This window comes from Aricia agestis, chromosome 1, assembly GCF_905147365.1.
Source record: "Aricia agestis chromosome 1, ilAriAges1.1, whole genome shotgun sequence".
Classification (NCBI taxonomy): domain Eukaryota; kingdom Metazoa; phylum Arthropoda; class Insecta; order Lepidoptera; family Lycaenidae; genus Aricia; species Aricia agestis.
This window is the reverse complement of record NC_056406.1, coordinates 24711776-24732927: the sequence shown is the minus strand read 5'-3', so window position 1 is coordinate 24732927 and position 21152 is coordinate 24711776. Positions and strand designations below refer to the sequence as shown.

The 21152-nt window shown below is 37.8% G+C and overlaps 1 protein-coding gene across 1 annotated transcript; it reads left to right on the top strand.

The window, feature by feature from the left end:
• Positions 1 to 12457: 12457 nt before the first annotated feature.
• LOC121728245 (meiotic recombination protein SPO11) lies at positions 12458 to 16181 on the top strand. The gene is made up of 9 exons (XM_042116389.1): positions 12458 to 12596; positions 12703 to 12902; positions 13028 to 13196; positions 13422 to 13565; positions 13878 to 14071; positions 14823 to 14968; positions 15187 to 15324; positions 15543 to 15714; positions 16042 to 16181. The coding sequence occupies exons 2-9, from the start codon at positions 12704 to 12706 to the stop codon at positions 16179 to 16181; spliced, it is 1302 nt and encodes a 433-aa protein (XP_041972323.1). The 5' UTR covers positions 12458 to 12596; position 12703.
• The last annotated feature ends 4971 nt before the right edge of the window (positions 16182 to 21152 follow it).

Here is a 21152-nt window from a genome sequence, read left to right as displayed (position 1 = left end):
ATTTCAGATACTCAGCTTTTCACCCAGATTTTTAAATAAGTATTTTACTGATTTTTAAGTATTATATATTAGAAAATATCTGGGTTCCGGTTTTCTTTGGGTAAAAAAAATAAGAAAAATATTGAGGGCCATGACCGTATCAAACATGATACACGAAAGATAAGTAATAATAGTGTTTATAAATGAAACAACTTAAATTATTTCCTTATTAAAAAACCATTAAGCTCGCTAATAATAAAATTACTAGCTAGGGTTTTGTTATTGATGTACGTTGAAACCGTAAGTGGAGTGCATAGGACGTGTTAATGCTCTTATAAATATTCATGCCATTATGCAATGGTCACTTAATAAAATCCTAGCGACTGGTTCATCTTGTTTTACTCGTCTCCTAGGGTTGACGGCTCGCTGCTCACGACTATTTAAAGGTGTATTTGTAATATCGAAAGTTGAAAAGGACGAAACATTCCATGAACAACAAAATAATGTACAGGACATCTTTATCACACCCGAATCGAGCATTGCCATGGTTTCAGTTAGCTAGGTGCAGCAAAACCATGGTTTCTGCATTTAACAAGTTTGACTTCAAGGCCACGGTGGAATTAATCTGCTGTAATATGTTACAGCAGATTAATTCAACAGACGTGGCCTTGAAGTCAAACTTGTTAAATGCAGAGATGTGTTAAATGTGGGTAGTTACTGTGTAAATTGCAAAAAAATACCTTAAAACAGGCACAACTATAATTATTAATAGAATAATGCAATACTGATGGGAATGTCGTATGCCTCGTTTACGTGGGAGAGCCATGCTTCGGCACGAATGGGCCGGCTCGACCGGAGAAATACCACGTTCCCACAGAAAACCGGCGTGAAACAGCACTTGCCCTGTGTTTTGCCGAGTGAGTGAGTTTACCGGAGGCCCAATCCCCTACCCTATTCCGTTCCCTACCCACTCCTATTCCCTTCCCTTCCAATCCCTACCCTCCCATATTACACTATTCTCTCTTAAAAGGCGGGCAACGCACCTTCAGCTCTTCTGATGCTGCGAGTGTCCATGGGCGACGGAAGTTGCTTTCCATCAGGTGACCCGTTTGCTCGTCTTTTTTCTTTTTTTTTATGTAAGAAAATCGTTTGCCACCTTATTTAAAAAAATGTATAAATTCCCGAAAATCTTCTTGGTATTTTTGATATCAGTGATAAAACATCATCTACCACCGACCACCTGATATATTATACATATCTCTAAAGTCAGTACTAGTACCAATCAATATGAGAATGAGGTATCCACTTCATCTTGAGGAATTTGCAACAAAAAAGCATTCTTATTTTCCCACGAATTCATGATTGTGTGATTTCAGTAAAAAAAGATAAATTTACTACTGACCCTTTGGCATGAACCCTATGCTACGAAATATCCACCTCATCTTCGGGGATTTGCACCAAGGAGCAGCCCTATCTTCCCACGTGGTTATCACCTGTAAGTGGTGCACAATCAGCTCGCACACCTGCGGACTATTACGCAAGTCCATGCTAATACGGTCCCAGATGTGCACTGTGCACTGTGCAGCGCTGGCCATCGAACCTGTGTTGATTTTATAATTGCAGCTTTTTATAGACGATCATATTTACAGGAAAATAGTGTTCAAAACATGGAAGATCAAGTTTCGCCCCCAGGGATAAGATCTTACAAGATCGTTTTTCGCCCTAGTCGTCAGAACCACAAACAAACGACTATGAAATAAATCAGCAACTTGAAAGAAAAAATGATATTTTCTCCTGAAGGGCTAGCCATCGACTAGCGATTGTCCGTGGGTGACAGTAGTTGCTTTAACCCATCAATCTCCAAGCGGCACCCGACTGCCGCATAGCAATTGAAAATCTATTGTGTCTGCGATTCCCACGATCGAGGTATTACATCAGATGGTCCGTTAGACATTTTCCCCTTTATTCCTATTTATTTGAAATTACCAAATAAACTAATTTAGAATTTTACTTTTTGAAAAATTAGTGCAAGTAAAGTTTTTAATAAGAAATTAACTCATTTAAATGTCTCTGCTTTCATTGCAAAAACTCTGCCTCAGGGTTTACCAAGTAAAAATCAAACAGGTGCTGTGATATTACAGTGTAAACGTCTCCCGGAGTCATACAAAACCTGATAAAGACTCTAATACGGTTGATATTTTTATATTTATTTTACTCTGCATGATGAGGACCTACATGATCATAAGAAATTAAGTCATGTTCTAAGTATGACTATTACATTTTTACAGGGAACACCATTATTGAAATTGTCTTTCTGCAATTACCTACAACTAATTCGCTCAACAAGTTAAAAAGTTATAACAGTAGTCATTTGTTTTAAAAATAGAAAAGTCCACCGTCACGTGATCTCAGCTTTCGTAAGAATTTAAGACGAGGCCAGTTCGCGGATTCTGATCAGACTGATTTTTAAGCTTGGCCAGTATGAAGAAATTATGTGGAATTCTTTTACACCAAAATTGATGTAGACTCAAAAAGGAACAAAGTAACAAAATAACCGAACAGAATATTGATTAATTGACATGGTAATTCTGTAAAAAATCTTGATAATATCATCCATATCCATAAAAATACACTTCAAAACTTTCAATGACAATGATTAGATGTGATTTTTTTTTAACAAAAAGGATAGCTTTTTTATAGTTCTAACAAAATAAGGGAATAGTTTTTTAAATAAATTATTCGGTCATTAAAAAATCAAATAAAATGTAAAATTTTCTCCTATTTCGCCCTATCAAAGACGCGGCGAGCGTCGTAACCGCCACTGATGTACAAGGCGCGCTAATATGAATGTCATTTTAATGTCCTGATATTCGTACTGACAGACATCGATCTGCTAATTTTAGGGACTACATACCTGGCCTTAAAGAGTTTTTTATTATTGGAAAAAATAAAATATACGAAAAAAGTCGGCACATATTTTAAGGAACAAAATTACAGTAAAGAAGATTTCGTTTGTCAATCTCTCCTTGACTATCCTTCTGTAGAAAGAAATCCTTTGTATGATGACCGTGCTAAGTCGAAATGTTTTATACGTGGATAATACTCAGAGGCATGTTTTCGGTAAGGGTCCAAAAATCAAAATATTACATGAAAATTTTCTAAATTCTTCATTCTTGATAGCAGTAGCATTTCCGAGCTTAATTATGTTAATTGTTATGTAAGCACGGACGCAGCTACAGCTCAGATAAAATCATCTATCCCCACATTTGATAGACAAAGGCTGACGTGCGTGAAGACCTGGCGTTGGTAATCCATAAATCGTTTAGGAGCAGACATGGAAATATATTTGTATTCGCGTTGTGTTGCGCGGCGCGTGGCACCAATTGTGGGCCCGCATGCCTGATTGGCGCGAGACCAATATAACCGTTATACTTTCCAACACTCACACGTAAACTATTAAAAATTTTTTTTTTTGTTGTGAAAGAATAGGCCAGGGTTTTGAGAGAAGTAAGACTAAACTTTTTTTTGACTGGACGAAGCTTTGGTTCGTTTTTGTTGGGTCCTGATGAAAAGTGGTAGCCTAAATGTAAGACGGCAGGAAGAATGTATGCCCACTAGGAATATGTTAGAATTTACAGGTATACTATCATTAGTGTCCGACCGAAGCTTCGGCTTCGGCTTCGGCCGCCTTCGGCAAAAAAACCACCTTCGGCGAAACCTTCGGCTTTGTTTCTATAACTCAATAATGATTATAATAGGCATAAGGCAATGGGCGTAATCGTTTAGGTCAGAGCTGGTCTCGTGGATGGAGTTAGTTTTTATGGAGCAAACAAAAACTATCGATTCCTAAAATCGTTAAGATCTGATGTTTACTGACAAGTGATATGTGAAACAAAAAAGGACTCTGTGGAGGTCAACGATTTGGATTTTTTCTAACATCATTGCCCAGGTGGTCTGGACTAACGACGCGGCCAGGTGCGTGCCGTGTACGGAGCCAGTTCTCGTCTCTGATTATTTCTGATTTGGTCCTGATATATTTGTTTTTGTAATGCGCTTTTTGCATTTGCAATGTTTATTTATAAAAGCTACATAGTTATCGTCGCCGTTTTTATCAGCATAATACAAGTTATATTGAGTATGTAGTTATATGCCTTTGCAGTAAATGTGGTGCTCATTTGTTGAAGCTATTGTTAAAGGACGATCACGGCTTTGAGATCGTTCGGCAAAAATAGAAGGGGCATGCTCAGTATTCGGTTTTTAGATCTCTTGGGGCGAGGAATGAGCGGCTTAGGAGTGCTTGGGTATATTTTGTATTTGGTAGATCAGTGATAAGACGTGGGTCTTTATATTTATATAAGTAGCTTGGGAGCTCGATTTTGTCCTCTTAGTTTCTCCAAGCGATCTTTAAGTACTGCGTAGGCTATTAAAACTGTAATCGATATCAGAAACCACCTTATCTACGTAAGATTAACACTAATGTGTGCATTTAGTGCAGTACCGTCAGTGCTTACGGTATCTGGAAAAGGCTTTCCCTAATTACTTGGGGTGTTTTGTTTGGTGCTATCGGCGTGTAACGAGCCGCAAATGGGTCTCCGGTGATCGCGCGATCATGCGGGCCCGCCGCCCTCCGCCCGCCCCCCGCCCGCTCCCCGCCCGCCCGTCGTCAAAGGCCTTTGTGCGAAACGCGACATGTAGACGTAAAACTGAGTGTAGCGGATTTGTGTGTCTACATAACATTTTGTAGCGAATATGGTAGCAAAACTAACCAAGATTTTTCATCTCAAGGCAGTAATAATGACTATCCATCTCTATCTTATTAAGTAAATGAGAAAATGTTGGTGACTTTTTTCAATTTTTGCCTAAAAATCTTACAGCAGGTGTTGCAGATGTTGCGGGCTGCGGTCGTGTATCACGCGTTATCAGTAGTCCCACCTTCAGGAGCAGGAACTCCGTTGGGGTTTTAGTGGGTAGTCCCGGGTGCGTCTTCCGTCCGCCCCGGGGAGTCCTACATACCACGGTAAATTGTTCCATATGTTAAAATTTCAAATTTCAATCTATAGTAACAGAAAGAAAGAGAATGAGATGCAGGATGGTAAAAGAACAGTAAAGAAGAAGAAACAGAAAGCAATTTAGGATTAGTTTTCGGAAAAAAAAATTGCATCGTGATCCTGCAGTAATCGCTAATCGCTCCCCTCCACACCGTGTCCTCTCCGCACAGATAAGCCAGCACACAGAGCAGTCTATCCTCGCTAATTAGTTTATCTCATACGAGTGCAATTACTTCCCAACAATCTGGCACAAGGGTAATTCGGACGACCTTCTTGCGTCAATGGATTTTTCAGATAATTTTAAATTGTTGGAAGTTGAAAAACAAAATACCATTGGAGTAGGTATTTTAAGACTTTTGCATTTTAAGGCATCATTTCGATGATAAATTTAAGGCCCGTTTTAAATGTGAAGGCCGCTTCTTTTTTAGAGGGTAGGCGCTCTTCAAAATCTTAATGGTAGCCTATAGGAATTAAAGGAACCCCTTGCCACTTATAGGTACCTACTTAGAAACATCCACGCACCTGATACATATACAAACGACCAATAAAGTCATTCCTTGTTAACTTAACTCAGAAGCACTCACAATTTGAATATTAGCGACAACTTTATTATTTTCATAAAGAATTTAAAATAATCAAATCGTTCATATTATCAGTTGCATCGGATGTCCCTCGATGCATACAATTATGGTAATGATAGAGAGCAATATGGTCCCCATAAGTTCACTTATCTATATCGGCACGCGATGCAATTTAAATGAACTTACTCTATGATTATTTTTACATGCTATTAAGATATATAAATATCATTTTTACATCACATCTATCCAATTTTCATCGGATACTCCTAATTTAATTGTAGCTTTTCGTTGTTTTACCAAGTTCGGGGACTGACGTGTGTCAGATAGATAAAGCAGCACGTTTTCTATTTTGGTGCGTTTGTGCACTACATGGAATTTTACCGTCCGGCGTTCATAACTTTCACGTTTGCCATATCAAAATGTAAGAAATCGGAACGCCGGACGGTAAAATTCCGTGTAGTGCACAAACGCCCTTAAATTGCGTATATAATTTTTTTAAATGTATTGATATTGAAATTCTTAAATAATGAGGGAATGCTTGTATCGATCCTAACTCTGCTCGAAAGAAATCAGAATATTCTAAATTTCTCCTATTCGATATTTCTAAAAGCATTTCGCAACATTATCATTTTTTACCCCATGTAATTTTCCGTTTTCCGTTACATCAATATTTGGTGCAACATTATTTCCAAAATATATTACTAAAAGCCCATTTGAACACTTTCTCTGTAAACTATTTATTTTTATGGTATTTTAATATGCATTGTTTGTACGTTTGGCCGACCACAACCGGGCCTTGACAGTTCAAGAAGCCTCTAGCCGGGAGAGGTCTTTGCTCCTGATTTACAGCCGCCTTACAGCCGCCCAAACCGCAGGGATTCAATGCGCCTTTGTTGCATCCTTTTATTGAATAATAAAATTTCTCCGCGAAATGAAACCACTTTATAGGCCCATTACTTCTTTTTCAGCGTTTAGACCAGAGCAATAAATCTAAATTTAATTTCGCTTAGGGCGAGTTAGAGAGAGCTACCTGTGGTGAGAGCTATTCCTGTGCTCTAGTAACCACAGGGACAGTACGTTATTTTGAACCGTCTTACTCCTTAGAGATAACCACGAGCGTACTTGGTACGTTACTGATTTTGTGGGTACAATGTTTGTATGCCTTTCAAAGTTAAAAGAGATAACTCTGGTTTTTAACCTAGGACTAACTTTAGCCCCGATCTGCGTACGTGAGCCTAAATTCGCTAAAGCTAAGTACGGCTTAAAATATCGGCCTCTTCCTATTATCCGCTCAATTAAAACTTTACCTATGTACCACGCAATTTTAATTGAATTAATAAAAGGTAGTCTATGATAACACAAGCGTTTAATGGCGTGACGACAATAACACAAAGGTAAAACACATTCGTGGCTGCGATACCATCGGCTCCGAACACCGAGATAATGAGTCGATGAATAGTAATGAGGTTTGTAAGTGTGAATCATCAAATATATTTAAATTGTTATCAATTAAAAGCAATATAATAGCGATTTAAGTCGCGCAGCCCCGGCCATATGGCGCGGTGGCGCACGGGTGCCGGTGCGGCCGCGGAAAACGCGGGTGTGCCGCTACCCGCTCTCGCTTGTGCTTTTATAGGTATGAAGGATCGTGAGTGTAAGGCAAACTTTTGCTTCTAATTTTTCTAATAACTTACTTAAAAATAAAAACCAATATAATATCATTATCACACGCTGAAGTGTGCCAAAATACGTTATCGTGTTTACCAAAGCAACATGACTCAATAATCAAGGTATTTTGTTTTGATTTGCATACGTTTATTTAGTAAATGTACTCTTAATAAAGACGAAATATAAGAAAAACTTTAATTTAAATACAGCATTAAACTATGAAAATACAATTTAAGCATTCAAAATTTAACAAAACTCTATGATGATTCATACTGCATCCGCGCTTTACCTGGCCACACGGATTCATGTAAATTTGTCGGGCTCAATTGAAGTTAATAGGAGTGTTCGGAGGGTGAGGAGTGAGGCCAGCTGACGCGAGGTGTAAGGGAATGTGGCCCTCCCTCACTATTGATGCTCAAATAAAAAAATACATATTGTTAATTTTATGTAGCACGGAGTAGTTCATAACTTGATGACTTATTTCAGTATTTCTATTGGACATAACGTATCTTAAATACTGTAAGACCTATACTTAGGCAATGTAGGTATAGTTAGATTATACACTATAGATCTAATCTTGGTACCTATAGTGTTTTATTAAGTTACAATTAATTAATTATTATTGGTGTGCTTAGTCTGAGTAAGTACTTATTAATGCTTTATACATTTGTAAGAAAAAGTTAGTAAATTAGCAGAAAGCCTGCAACTTGATAAGCAAACATCGAGAAGATTTCAAATGATTAATTCTACTTCCATAATGCCCTAATAGGAACGTTAGTAAGTAAACATTCTAAATTCAACAAAAAGGGTTCATCGCTTTACAAAAGGGAGAGGGTTCATGATTACAAAACAAATAAATTGCTCGTCTAAAACCGTTTAATACATTCTAAAAACAGTGTTCCATTCAAAAGTTGTCGGTTTCCATAATTAAAGTTTAATTTGAAAGTCGTTTTTTAACGACTAACGATTTTTATATGCACGAATTAATTTGACCATAAATCCCAAATAAAACCTCTTGATAAGTAAGTAATAAAGAAAAAATAAATAAATATTTTATTTACTAATTAACTAAACAAGAGTTAAGACTTTCTTAGAATGTCAACAAAAATCTATCACCGATTCAAAACTAACCTGAAAGAACCGGCGAAACAAATTCAGTACTCATATTTTACAAAATATTACAATAAATAGGTAGTTCATGAAATTATGATCATAGTTTAATTGAACAGTTAACGTTCTATATCAGAGCTCAAGAGAATCCACATGTCACGGACCACGGTGGTGTTATCAGTCACAAAGGCTTATCAGTAATTTGGGTGGAATTGTCTACGGTAACGTGTGCCCGTGACAGCTGTAGATAACTATCTCGACACGTGGAGAGAGGATGCAGCACGCGCTACCTATTACCGTCGTTTATTCCACTGCAATCGTCAATTTTGTCGTGTCCATTTAACACGCTTGACTTGACTTTTTTATGTTTTTTTAAAAGGAAAACATTTTTTTAAACAGCCACAGATATATAGATATTATCTTGTAAATATTTTAAAAGTTCTTTATTCAAATATTTTTGATTTTAGAATGTCGGTTTTAAAATGTAAGTACCTAATAATTATTATACTTTTTTTGAACAATTACTGCTTTAATTTTTTTATTATTTAATTTTTACTTTTTAGTTTTAATAATAACAATATTGTTTATAAAAATATAAACATTAAAAATTTACATTTTCAATGTTTTTAAATAATTATTACTAATTTTTTTATTTCAAAGACCCTCTTTATTTGACAACTTGTGAATTATAACTGACATTAAGTAACAATTTTCTTGCTCATTACTTTAAAGTAAAAAAATAATGCTCGAATTCTCAATTTGAAAAATGTTTTATAATAAATTTGTATATTCGTATATTCGGCGCGTATTTTTGTTACCCTTCATTCTGTTTTAGATATTGCGCAAAATAATAATTATTAGAGATAATAATATTATAAGCTACTAAAAGTAAAATTTTAATTCTTTAAATTATTACACACGTACCTAACACTTGCTACGCCACGTAGGCCGTAGCCAGAAGCTACGCGTGCATTGAATTGGTAAGTAACATACCTACTTAGTACTTCTTTTGGTACTAATAGTTAAATTCACTTTTATGTTTGTACCAAAAGGCAAAATAACTGTCTAATGCATAAATACATCTATCAACTTAGCATTTTAAGCATTCGCATTAAACAAATCTCTTGTCAAAACCAAATTAATAAGCATTTAAGTAGCTCGTCCCATAGATTAACAATCCCCGTCCAAGTTTAATATAAGAAACAAATCCTGGCGACTTAGATTATGGATGTACCAGGTGAAGCGGCGCCTGCACACACACCTGCCGGGGCAGCCCGGGACAGGCGACAATCTGCGCTAGCTAATACCATCTATACGGTGACAAATCTTACATCATTATAGACGGCCATTTGCCAAGATTATGTTACATACAAAGGACAAAACGCTTTGAGATTTATTCTGTTGTTGGTAGAGATTACGTCTTATTTTATGAAAGTTAGTGTCTATTTATAAGTTAGGTATACTTTTACGTTCAACTTTAAAGTTTTAATTGTAATACAATAATGAATTTTAATTTTATGTGTTTGCACTGATATCAGTGCAAACACATAAAATTAAAATTCTCATGATAATTTCGCACACAATCAAAACCGACGCAAAGGGTTATTTTTTAATTACTATTTATAATAATACCAAATGATCACTCTCATGAGAACGTTTTATTTTAATTACCCTTTAAATGATCACCGCTGTCTGCGCGGCGACGATTGTGTTAAACAAAAGGGTGGAGTCTGGAGCGGCATTGTCTTTCGGCTATAAATCTAATGGAGTGTAATTATGACCTTTAATGTATGACAGGCGCTTTGTAACATGTAAATTCGGGAGCACTGCGGGGTGAAGTGAGGTGGGAATCCCGGCCGCCGGCCGCCGGCCGCGACAGGACGCCACTTCATGGGGTTAGTGTTATTAGTTTGGGCTTTGGCTGACGTAAGGGTTGTGCGGTACTTTTTGTTTAGCAGTAGTAAAAAAAGAAAACGATATTTAAGTTATCAAACTTTGATTTTATACTAATAAGTGAAAGTAGGGATAACATCTTATCAAACAATCGTTCGTTACAAAATATTCGTATCCAATGCTATATTTAGTACTATAGTCATCCGTAATATTACAAAGGAAATTTTATACACTCCAATAATTGTAACAGTAATTAAAATACATATCGTTTTCAAAAGACAAACGAATCGGAGCCTGCGCCCCTAGCGCTCCACTCTAGACGTTTGAAGACTTCGCATTGTTGTTCACAAAGCCATAAGTAGCCACTACACGTGAGAAACTGTTACAGTCGCCGTGTGGGAATGTGGGTCCGCGCTGAATAATGAGATCCTTAAGTTTGCATTGTATATTCAGTAATTGTGGCGTAATCTATACTATTATGCAAATCAAAAGATTTCACTCGAGTGGTTTTATTGATTTGGGGACAGTTTCCGATTGTGGGATTTTAAATATGGTTTGATTAGTTTAGATGCATATCTTACCTACACATATTATATTACAATTTTTCCTAAAGTTTCAACTTTAAGTTGAATAATAATTAATGAGTTGGTTGAAAAGCTTATTTTATCTCATGTCAACATTATTTTCTTCCTTTGTGTAATTTCAACGTATGATATTATATTCTTCGATGTTAATTTATTTAGAAAAAGTTGATCTGCAGATTTTAGTTGATAAAAATATGATAAAACCAAAAAGAAACATTTTACATTTTTAACGCTCACAACACAATGAAACACTAAAAGTTTTCTGGTAGCACCCTAATCTGAATTCAATAACAAAATATTAAAATAGCATTTGAGCATTCAATTGGGCGGCAACGTATCGTCCATCGAGATAGCGCGATGGTGGTCCATTGTGGGGCGGCGCCCCGCGGCTAGCGGCCTCTCGCGCGCGCACACACAATGTTGCCAAAGTTTTGCTCCTATTTATAATGGCCTGCTCCATTTCCGCTCCGATGACCGTTTCATTAAGGATTTTGTGGGAAGTATGATATTCGAACGCGCACTCGAGTATCGCCGGCATATTTTAATGGTTTCCCCAAACGGCAGAAATAAAAGTTCGAGCCGTAAATCTTAATAAGTGAAACGTACAGATTATGATCTCTAGATCGTGACAAAAAATAATGGCAAACGAGCGGGAGTCGCCCGCGGGGACCTCCCAGCGTCGCGGATATTGTCTCGCACTTCACTGAAAGAGTTCGCTTCGCCGGCGATCGGCCGATAGATAAGGAAGTTCTCACCTTCCGGCCGCGACTCGCGAAAGGGTTCGCGAATTGCAACAATCGATCGAGGAGCCATCGAACAATTTGTAGGGTATTTGTGCGGGCTGTCTCCCGCTGATGCTATCGACGCGCTTCGGGGTGCCGGAATCCTTTGTACGCTTTCTTTCTCACACTTTAACCGGTTGATTGTGTTATTATTTATTAAAATGAAAATTACTAAAGGTTTTGATTGTTTTTGTTTTAAAACTAATGATTTTGAAGCTTAATATTTTTGCAAGTCGGTTGCAAGTTGCAGGTAGAGTCGAAATTAAAAAATTTAAAAAAAAATTAGAAGTACATAAAATAACTTTTAATTACTTTTAAACAGAGTCAAAATAAAATCAATCTTCTATATCTGATATTTCTCACCTGGAAGTTGAGCATTCGATCAGAATTCACGCATCATTTATCACAGATGTAGATTAAAAAGCCAATAAATCATTTCACACCATACCGAGAATCCTAAACATAAACATAATTTAAAATTGCGCCCATAATAAGACATAAACATCGTCTCGGAGCAATATGTCAGGGACCGCAGAGCTGCGGTAACGGTGCATCATATTTTGTCCGCCGTATAACCCGGTTATTTATGGTCCTCGAGGAAGGAGCGGCAAAAAACTGGGCTGCTGTTAAATATTTGTCTGAGACAAGAGGGGGCGATAATTCGAGTCTATTATGACGTCACCTCGCGCCTTTGTGCGCGCGTCACGCGTGTCATCTGCCGCGAGACGCCCGGCTCGCTATCTTCCGATTACATCTATTGTGTGATTTTTTCAGCGCGCTCGACGCTCGTCGGATGCGCCACCGACGATGAATCTGCCCCGGCCGCGTCTTCGCCCGACTTCGCAGTAAAAACGTTCGAGGAGCTCCTCCATTGTCTCCCGGCCCTTTTACGAGCTCCGTTTTGTGACGCTGTTATTGTTTGCGGTCGATAAACATCGCGCCACTACGTAGGTAGGGATCATCGCCACTTTTACCGGCTCCGTCTTGATACGCGTCTATTGGATCTGTTTGACAATTGTACCTGTTTTGAATAGTCGTTTAAGAGTTTGTTTTTCAGAATGGAGTTGATTAACAAAGAGCTTTTGAAGAGGACAGATTTGCCACTCGATATCGGTGCATTTAAGCAGGATCCGAAGTTGGTGGCGGCGATTGATAAATTATTTATTCAAGGCCCCAAATCTACAAAAGAAAACACGATCCTCCCGGGTCGTAAATTAAACTTTTCCGAAGTTCAACAATTTTTGAAAAAACCTGGAGGTAACTTTAATAAGTAATGCAGGAAACATTGTAATTAAGAGCTTACTTAAACATATAGAAGAAATTCGGAAGGTATAGGGATATTTTACACACAATAATGAATTTTACACCTCGATTTGTTTTAGAAAATGCTTCTACCAGTACGAAAGAAGTTAATACCGACAGAAAAACAATAATTAAGAAAATTGAGCAGATACTTGACGACATCAACAGATGCGCCGAAACTGGGGAAAAACCCACGTTGATCATCAGGAACCAAAAATTGTGGAGTAACTGCGTTTACGATATGGATAGGTCAGTTAAATTCAGGTTCTTAAATCGATTATCAACACATTACAAACGGTTTTCACGCCGGATTCACATAAGATCGGGCAAACTGACCTAGCTTTAGTATGATGGCTCTTGCTCAAAAATGTTGTACCCATGTAGGTAATATTAATTATGAGCATTAAAAAAATCATATTACTTTCTTTTGTCTAGTGTCTAATGTATAAATCAGAACCAAACACTCTGTTTTAGGGTTGCTCTAAAAAGTCTGGGTGATGCTAAAACGACGACTCTACAATACTGTAACGCTAGCGACAAGTCGCGATTCAACACCATCATTTTTGTTCTAACTAAAGTACATGAGCTCTTGCAGAAGAATTTGTCTGTAACAAAAAGGTAATATTTTTTTTAATGTGCTCCTTATACTTGGAATAACAAGCGTCGTAATAACGGCACCGGGTACCTTCTATATCAATAGTCAAAAAGTTCTTGCTCAGATATTATATTAAATGATTAGTTAATTAAGAGTTTGACAAAAATGTTTGTACGTGTCAAAATCTTTATCAAATTAAAGTTAAATATTATTATTTAACTTTAATTTAATAAGTTAATAAATTTTGTCTCTGAGTGCCAACTGCCACCGTTCGCCGTTCTAATTTTGTAATGATAAAATATAAACGCGGTAAATTGCTGACTAAATGTTTTCAGAGAACTCTTCTATCAGAATTTAGCCAGGTTCCGCAACCAGGGAAATGTAGATGTTGGAGTGAGGGATGTTTGTTGTCTGCTCGAGTTGCCGCCGTGGTCTCTGGGAATCGTGGCCACCGCGAAGGGCCTCATAGCTGGACCGCTGAAAATTTACCACCAAAACGGCAGTGTTACAGACTGTATGACCGCTGGTGGTACGTATTTAAATTAAAAATAATAAATATCTGTTTAAATTTTTGCTATAATGCGAAAATATTTTGTAGGCAGTTCAAATATTATATACACTATTTCTAGTATCAATATAAAAAGTAGGTATAAAAACCTATTCTCAGGCCTAACGAATGTACTACATACAAAATTTCATTAAAATGGGTCGAGCCGTTTTGGAGGAGTTCGCCCACAAACACTGTGACACGTCACACAAGAATTTTATATGTTAGATGTACCTTCACTATAAGAATTACAGGTCTACTTTCTTGAGTTCTTAAAATGTTAAACTATCCTGAAGCAGGCTATAAACGCAAGGGTGTACCTGACAAGTTTGCCTATGCAGTTACGCCTGTTAGGTTAGAACCTGCACAGTTCTGTAACATACACGCTCCGGTTCACGGTTCACCTTAACAGTTGACCTGTTAAGGTAAACCTGTCAGATACATCCTTCTATAATTGTGTAGCTACAAGTTATTGTTATTGTGTTACTATTAGAACCAAAGTTGTCCTATTGACATAATAATGTAACATAAGTACGTCTACTATTGGATGGCTGGAAAACACTGACCAAATGCACGATTTCGAGGACAGAAACTGAAATTTTTTTATCAGTATCGGAAAAATGTGTTTTTTTTAAAGAAGGCGCTGTAGTCCTGACGTCACTTCGCACTAGAGTACCGTCCCCAACCCAATGCTGCTCATAAATTGAACGATATAGATATAAATGTGTTGTAGGAACCCTCGTTCCTCAAGATGTGAATGGAATAGTCGAGTTCAGGTCGACAGCGAAATATATTTTGGTAGTGGAGAAAGACGCCATCTTCCAAAAACTTTTGGACGAGGGGGCGCTGGTGAGGTTGGGTCCTGTTATTATACTGACGGTGAGCAACCTCTATTGAATATAATGCAAACACATAACCAAGCTCTGATCCTCCTGCAATGGAATCCAACTCGCACATCGTGTTTGACTTTAAGACGTCGAGGTGACGTCTTCACACCATGTCGCACTTTAAGGTCACTTGAAATGCCAAACACGTCCCTCAAATTTTTATTTTCAATCGATGACAATTTGGTTCAGCAGTAGGTAATGTTTTCTTAGGGTAAGGGCTACCCGGACATCGTGACGCGGCAGCTGTTGTGCCGGCTGGTGGCGGCGCTGCGGCTGCCGGCGCTGGCGCTGGTGGACGCCGACCCGCACGGCTTCGAGATATTCCTCACATACAAGTATGGCTCGCTGGTAAGGACTGGGCTCTTTAGATTTTGTAAATGGCTACGTCAAGGAAGAGGTTCTTTACCCTTACCTTTCCCCAAGTTGCCATCACTGATTACGTTTGTGAACTTCACGGTGGCATTAAACTTTGGTGTATTTCGGAATTTGTCTTTCGTCGCAGAGTTTCAAAATCAGTTATAGATTTAGATAAACTGATATTCATTATTGTTCTTACCGCTGTTCAGGCTCATTCCCACCTATCGTCCAACTTGTCGTGCACCACACTGCGGCTGCTGGGCGCGCGGCCGCGGGACGTGGCGGCGCTCGCGCCCACCGCCGCGCGGCTGCCGCTCACCGCGCGCGACAAACGCAAGCTCAACGCGCTCATAAGCAGACCCTACCTCAATACACCCACTGGTGAGTATTTCTACTTAAGCTGTGCGTCCACCAGGTCAGAATCGGAGCGTACGGTGCGGACGGAGCGTCGTCATTTATAATTTGTCAGGCGCAGAAATGACGTTCCAGTGCACGCAGTACCATAGAAAGAGTTACAAAGCTTTGTATTCTATATATCCGTCCGCTCCGATCCCGATCTGATGGTCGCGCACCATTAGTCTTAGCTCGCAAGCTCCTTCCCACTTGCACTTTCGTTGTCAGTGCAGTTTACTGTGGCTGTAACATTGTGGGTGTAAATATAATATGGAAAATATAATTAGTCTTTACCACATCTCCACCAATAACCAGGTGTTGTGGTGAAGGCGGACCTGCGGGAGATGCTGAGCAGCGGATACAAGGCGGAGGTGGAGGCGGTGGCGCCCACCACCGCCGCGCTCTGCGACTTCTACCTCCCCTCCAAACTCATACACGGGGACTTCGTTGGGTAGTACAAGTACGTCGAGTAGGTTAGAAGATTTCTTTTTTTATCAGTGGGCAATAAACATACTTAATTCTATTTATAAGATACCGCGTTTATTTGATTTATTGTCGTCACCACTTTAAAATCAGGATAGAAATAAACACAATCAATTTATATGATAATATTCCGTGGGAGAGCCATGCTTCGGCACGAATGGGCTGGCTCGACCGGATAAATACCACGTTCTCACAGAAAACCGGCGTGAAACAGAGCTTGCGCTGTGTTTCGCCGAGTGAGTGAGTTTACCGGAGGCCCAATCCCCTAACCCCTACCCTATTCCCTTCCCTACCCTCAACTATTCTCTTCCCTTCCCTTCCCTTCCCTACCCTCCCCTATTACCCTATTCCCTCTTAAAAGGCCGGCAACGCACTTGCAGCTCTTCTGATGCTGCGAGTGTCCATGGGCGACGGAAGTTGCTTTCCATCAGGTGACCCGTTTGCTCGTTTACCGTTTACGAACTATTTAAGGGTTTTATTTGGATAATAAACTACATGGACCTACTTATATACAGTTTAAATAACGCAGGTAGATTGTAGGTAGTGCTCTACTTGTTACTGCCCTAATGTTCTTAACCTAAAAGTTGAGTAAATAAAATATAATTAGTGGAAAATGGTTCGAAATATTAATTTTATTTTAAAATTAAAATTATGTTCTGAAACTAAAAGCACAACTGGATTTAAAAGGTAGAGAACTCATTACTAGCGCCCTCTACACACCGTTGATTTAAATATTTTTTAAAAGAGTAAACCTAGCGACATCTAGTAGCGGACAGGCTAATCACGGTCTTCGTTTGCGAGCTTTCAAAAGCTCATCCCTTAGTTGCTGGTAAGGCACCCCATCAATTAGTTTGATGAGAATTACAAAGATGGCGCTTTTGTAATTTTACTTTACACGGTATTTTGAAGGCAACAAAATGTCTAGTAAATGCCTGACATGCATTTTCAAAATAATCACAAAGTTAATAATTAATATTTTTTTGTAACAAAATATTTTAAAACCAAAAAATATTTAGTAAAAACTAGAAAAATACCTAACTATAATAAAATGGGCGATTTGAATGAAAACCAAATTGGAGGCAAGGCGAACGGTACAGCACGGAAATCCACTATCAAGCGCAAATCCACAGGAACAGAAAACGCCTCAAAATCCCTAGACATTTCCGCAGAGCAGGCGAAAAGCGGCAAACTGCTCAAAGACTACAATTCCAAATACGATACGTTTATCAGGCTGAAGGAGCCTCGTAGTTTCGCTAGGAGTCGTCAGAGCCTGCCGAGCAAGGCGCTAGTGAACGAAACCACCTCTTTTATATCCACGGATTTCTCGCAGCACGAGCTCGCGAGAAACATATCTGCGTCCAAATGCTACTCCTGCGTCAGCCACAGTGGGACTCGCACCTGCTCCGCGAGCTCCAGCGAAGTCATGTCCAAGAGAGAACAACTGGAGAAATATTTTCAGAGCGCCGAGAAGTGGAATAAGGATGTTAGGTGCTATGACACGACGAATAACCATTTCTAGCGGGAAGAAATCCAGTTGTTGAGTTAGATTCGCTAGCCAAAATGTGGCATTTAGCACACCTATCCATTTTGATTGCTTCAGAACTATAAGATACTGTATAATATTCTATTTGTATTCAAATTTTTAATGGCAAAATACAAAGAGGAATTCACAATAAAAGATCCACAAACGATTATGAAAATTTTATTTATTTAAAGAAAATTTACGTTAAAAACAGAATAATTTCAGAATTTACAAATGAAATATACCGATCTATACAACACTGTAACTCTTAAACGAGACAATAAGATTTATAACACTGATTAACAATAACATAGAATATAATGTTCTATAGGGCCATCAAAACGGCGCGCTACTGAATACAATAATTTGTAAAGTTCCTACGACGCCCTGTACTGATTACTTGTTAGTCGAGATCTGCGGGAAGGACTTACTGCACGGGTTGACTGCGTAGGGGAGTAGAGGAGTAGGGGAGTGGAGGAGCAGGGGAGTAGAGGAGTAGAGTGTAGCCACTACAGTAGTATTATTGTGTTCAACACCGCGCTAACTTCACATCTACGCTAACATTCCGCGACACTATGGCGGACTATACTGCACGACAGCTGCACTCGACTTATTGTTAATAGATTATTACTATTATTAGCAAGAGCCAAGATGATCCTATTTGTAAAAAAATGAAGTATCGAGAAATTGTATGTATTGCGTTTGGGATCGGTAATCACATATAAATTATGTCCAATGCGCTTTCTATTTTTGTTAAATACCTGTAGTAATTCATATTATGACAAACTCTAGCCTGTGTTTTGTAGTAATAAAAACTTAAGCTAATCTTTAGCTCGGCTCTGTTAGTCCGGTTTTGTCGAGTGCAGTCTGCCGCATCGCAGAGGTGCTAAGAACACGGAATTTTCACATCTATACCACATCCATAGATTGAAAGGAGACACTAAACTAAGATCAATAAGGACACGAAGCAGAAGGTACAAGGTACGTGAAATAATTGACGTGGTCATCACATAGTTACTACCGCTCCGAGGGGTGGAGGAAGCGTCGCTACGATGGAAGACTAAGGGCTCTTCAAAATAACGACAGAGAAGCCATTCGAAAAAAATGCTAGGTATCATCAACAATCCTTCGTAAAACTACGTACAATTATTATTCTATACAAATTGGTGTTCTTTGTTAAATACATTGTTCTCATAATCTGATAAGATTTTGGTAAAAATATCGCAACTTTTAAACGATTTTAACATGTCGTGTGTGTTAGGTAATACTAAATATAATTTAAAACTGATAAATATTTTCTCAATATGTTGTAATTGATAAAAACAAACAACGTTCTTTTGTGTAGGTTAACTAGGTAACGAAGACGACAACAAATTCTGGAAAAATGTCGCTTCATGGTTGAACAATAGCAGTAGGAACGGAACTTTGGTATTTATATTTAGATACGCCGTTTCTTTAAAATTTGAATGTATGACTTCAGCGATTGTATAATATTTTAAAGCACCCGGAATCGAACTCTATCTAACCTATTATTATGTAGTATATTATCGTAGCCCGTATCATATTGTCTGTCGATTACAGTTCGGAGAACCAAGCGATATTTTTATTATTAAAGAACTTTCGAATATCTTAATTAATTCAATCTATAACTCCATTCGACTAGGCCCTACGTATAGATTGGAGATATATCGATATATTAAAAATTATGCAATAGAAGAATCACAGCATCCTTAATACCAACGGCGATCGAAATGAACGTCACCGACATATCGTAGTTAATTGTAAAATTTAGACCAAATTGGCAGTCTTCACAAACATGGAATGTACGATATGCGTTTATGCAGGTATCCGATAACACTTATCAAATATCGGCAGACGTTATATCTATACAACAACAACGAGTTACATACCTAATTACGTCGAAATACTCCAAATTAACAACAACTATGCCCGAGGACATCTAACTAGCGACTTCCTGCAGGAACCATCTCATTCCATATTTCATTTCCTTTAGTTTTACATAAGACAAATTTCTTCCTTGGTTTTGCTCATAGTTACAACTTACAAGTGTTTAAGAGAGTTTCGCACTTTCTGCTGCATGTCGCTCTACCTGAACACTTGTAGCTGTATAACAGTAAATTAACTATGAAATAGTAGTAGTAGACATGATTATGATTCGACGAGTCAAAATTACATGTTGCTTACATTCAATTAAAAAAAGTTACAAACCGTTCTTGAATCTTTGATAATACATGTTGCAAACGACACAACGTATTATAACTTATTATCTTTGGTACAGAATATCATCTTGAGTCGTATCATTCAAAGTCTATATTTTGTACTGTCTAATTTCCAACAATTTACGAAACAATTTACTTTTTTGAAGGTCTGATCGAAGACTCGTTTTATACTATGGTAAACTTTCAATAGAAGAGGCTTAAGCTCTGGTCTTCTTCGAGTTAAAACAACCTTAGACTAGTCACTCACAAACAATTGTCATGGCTAACTACTAGTGATATAACGAATTAAAGTTACGTTTTGGTAGCAGGGGGTGATGATGGAGCAAAAGCAGCTAGGGGAGGGATGATCAAGGTCACTTTGTCCTATATAATATATATAAAGTACCACGTTCAGTCTCCAGACCTACGTTACTGCTCAAGCCGGTATACACTTATACAGGTGTGAAGCATGGCTCTACTATTGCAACTTTTACTAGACAGTCACTTTTTAATGAATTTTGGAATTGTCATTTCTTTTATGCATTTATTTTGATGCTCAAGTAGGAGGGAAATGGGTGAGGAAGTATTAAAATGTAGAGCCTCATTGAGTGTAATATACTGGTAGGAAGATCAGGAGCGTTATGAAAAACTTTAAACTTTTCTAAGCATTATTGTATAGATTTAGGTAGGACTTATATACTATTTTTTATAAATAAGATCCATGTAACTGCCATACAAAATAATTCACATGCAGTATTATAATGAGGTATATAACAGCGCTTTATATAAAACATTTACGAAATCGGTAAATTATTATTTTCAAACAAAATCGATAGTTAAAGCCTAGTTAGATTCCCTAAATCATAAGCTCATTTATTTATTACTTTTAATATTGTTTGCGGCTTAAATTTGGGTAAATAGTAGGTATAGTAATACGAGACTTAAGGTAATCTCCGTTTCTATTCATTTCGATCAAAAATTGATTCACTAAATGCCATATTTTGTGAATGTGTCATTATATTGCTTTGTAGAGTCACTTCGCTCTCAGCCTAAAAACGTCGTCTCACGCTATTGGAAATAATATATATATATATATATATATATATATATATATATATATATATGTATATATATATATATATATATATATATATATATATATATATATATATATATATATATAAAGTGTCCATGGCGTGATG

Excerpts from the sequence above, each read along its gene's own strand:
- LOC121728245 (XM_042116389.1), top strand. The coding sequence starts at position 12,704 with ATGGAGTTGATTAACAAAGAGCTTTTGAAGAGGACAGATTTGCCACTC. Across the intron at positions 14,969-15,186 it reads GTCCTGTTATTATACTGACG|GGTAAGGGCTACCCGGACAT; the intron begins GTGAGCAACCTC and ends ATGTTTTCTTAG. Across the intron at positions 15,325-15,542 it reads CATACAAGTATGGCTCGCTG|GCTCATTCCCACCTATCGTC; the intron begins GTAAGGACTGGG and ends ACCGCTGTTCAG.